Source organism: Talpa europaea (genome assembly GCF_964194135.1).
Source record: "Talpa europaea genome assembly, chromosome: 12".
In the NCBI taxonomy this organism is placed as follows: domain Eukaryota; kingdom Metazoa; phylum Chordata; class Mammalia; order Eulipotyphla; family Talpidae; genus Talpa; species Talpa europaea.
The window spans coordinates 38460567-38462167 of record NC_140079.1 but is presented as its reverse complement, the minus strand read 5'-3'; the positions used below and the strand labels follow the sequence as shown (position 1 = coordinate 38462167).

Sequence of the window (1601 nt, the reverse complement as noted above, 5' to 3'; positions counted from 1 at the left end):
CAAAAATAAACCCACACTTATATTGGCAGTTGATCTATGACAAAGGAACCAAGAGTATACAAAAGGGTAAGCAAAGTCTCTTCAACAAAGTGTTGGGAAAACCAGATAGCCACAGCAGAAAATGAAATTAGACCACTTTCCCACACCAGATACAAAAATTAACTCAAAATGGTTTAAAGACTTGGACATAAGACCAGAAACCATATAATACATTGGAGAAAACACAGTCTCAGACCCAAGGTTAAGAATAACCTTGGAAGAATAAGAAAAAGGGTAAAATTGTTGATATGAGAAACAGGATTTTAATACAGTCAGTTACTTAATTATGCACAGAAGTTGAAATCAAGAAACAGAAACACAAAGAGAAAGTTCCACTTCAATAATTTGATAGAAGTTTCACAATTTCTGATTCTGAGACCTAAATACTGTGATCATGAGTGTTTCTTAAACTCGGGTGTAATTGGCCATTTTATAGCTGTTATCAATAAGAAACTTTTCAGAGCCCCCTTTATGTCTTTATTTCTCAGACTGTAGATAAAGGGGTTCAACATGGGTGTGACCACAGTGTACATCACTGAGGCAATTACACTTGACAGTGAGTTGTGGGTAGCAGGAGAGCTAAGATACACTCCTACACTGGTACAATAAAATAAGGAGACAACTGAGAGGTGAGATGCACAGGTGGAAAATGCTTTATACTTTCCCTGAGCTGATGAGATTCCACGGATGGAGAAAACTATTTTAGAGTAAGAGTACAAGATACCAGTGAGGGGTGCACCGGCCAGGACAACTGCAGCCAAGTGCATCACTGTTTCATTGATGGAGGTGTCAGAACAGGCAAGTTGAATTACCTTATTGAGTTCACAGAAAAAGTGGGGGATTGCCAAGTCTGTACAGAATGATAGTCGCAACACCATTAAACTTTGTAATAAGGAATGCAGGGCACTCATGATACAGGACACCAGAACCAGCAGTCCACAGAGCCGGGGGTTCATGATGACTGTGTAGTGCAGGGGGTGGCAAATGGCCACATAGTGGTCATAGGCCATCACAGTCAGGAGAAAGTCATCCAACACAGCAAAGAATAACACAAAATATATCTGCGTGATGCAGCATTCATAGGTTATGACTTTATTCTTTGTCTGGATGTTCAGCAGCATCTTGGGGATGGTAGAGGAGGTGAAGCAGATGTCTACAAAAGACAGGTTGGTGAGGAAGAAGTACATGGGTGTGTGGAGGTGGGGGTCAAAGATAACAGCCAGGATGATGAGCAGGTTTCCAAAAACTGTGACCAGGTACATAAAGAGGAAAAACCCATATATAAGAGGTTGTAGTTCTGGTTCCTTTAATAATCCCAGAAGAAGAAATTCCGAAATCTGTGTACCATTTCCTGGTTCCATGTGGTGGAGACAAAGACTAGAAAAGATTAAAAAAAAATTTAAAATGAATATTAGGGCCTCCCCGGTGGCGCAGCGGTTGAGCGCTGGGTTGTGAAGCTGCCCGCAGCCTCTGCAGCGCTGGTTCGATTCCCGGCTGCTCCCCGGCCACCGGAGGAGGGTCCCACATGGCACGCAGACCTCTCCTGCTGCCCGCTGCTCCCC

At 42.9% G+C, this 1601-nt stretch overlaps 1 protein-coding gene across 1 annotated transcript; it reads right to left on the bottom strand.

Moving 5' to 3' along the window:
• Nucleotides 1-431: 431 nt before the first annotated feature.
• LOC311181490 (olfactory receptor-like protein OLF4) lies at nt 432-1400 on the bottom strand (the record flags this gene model as incomplete). The annotated part of the gene is made up of 1 exon (XM_084249955.1): nt 432-1400. The coding sequence occupies one exon, from the start codon at nt 1398-1400 to the stop codon at nt 432-434; it is 969 nt and encodes a 322-aa protein (XP_084106081.1).
• Between the last annotated feature and the right edge of the window lie 201 nt (nt 1401-1601).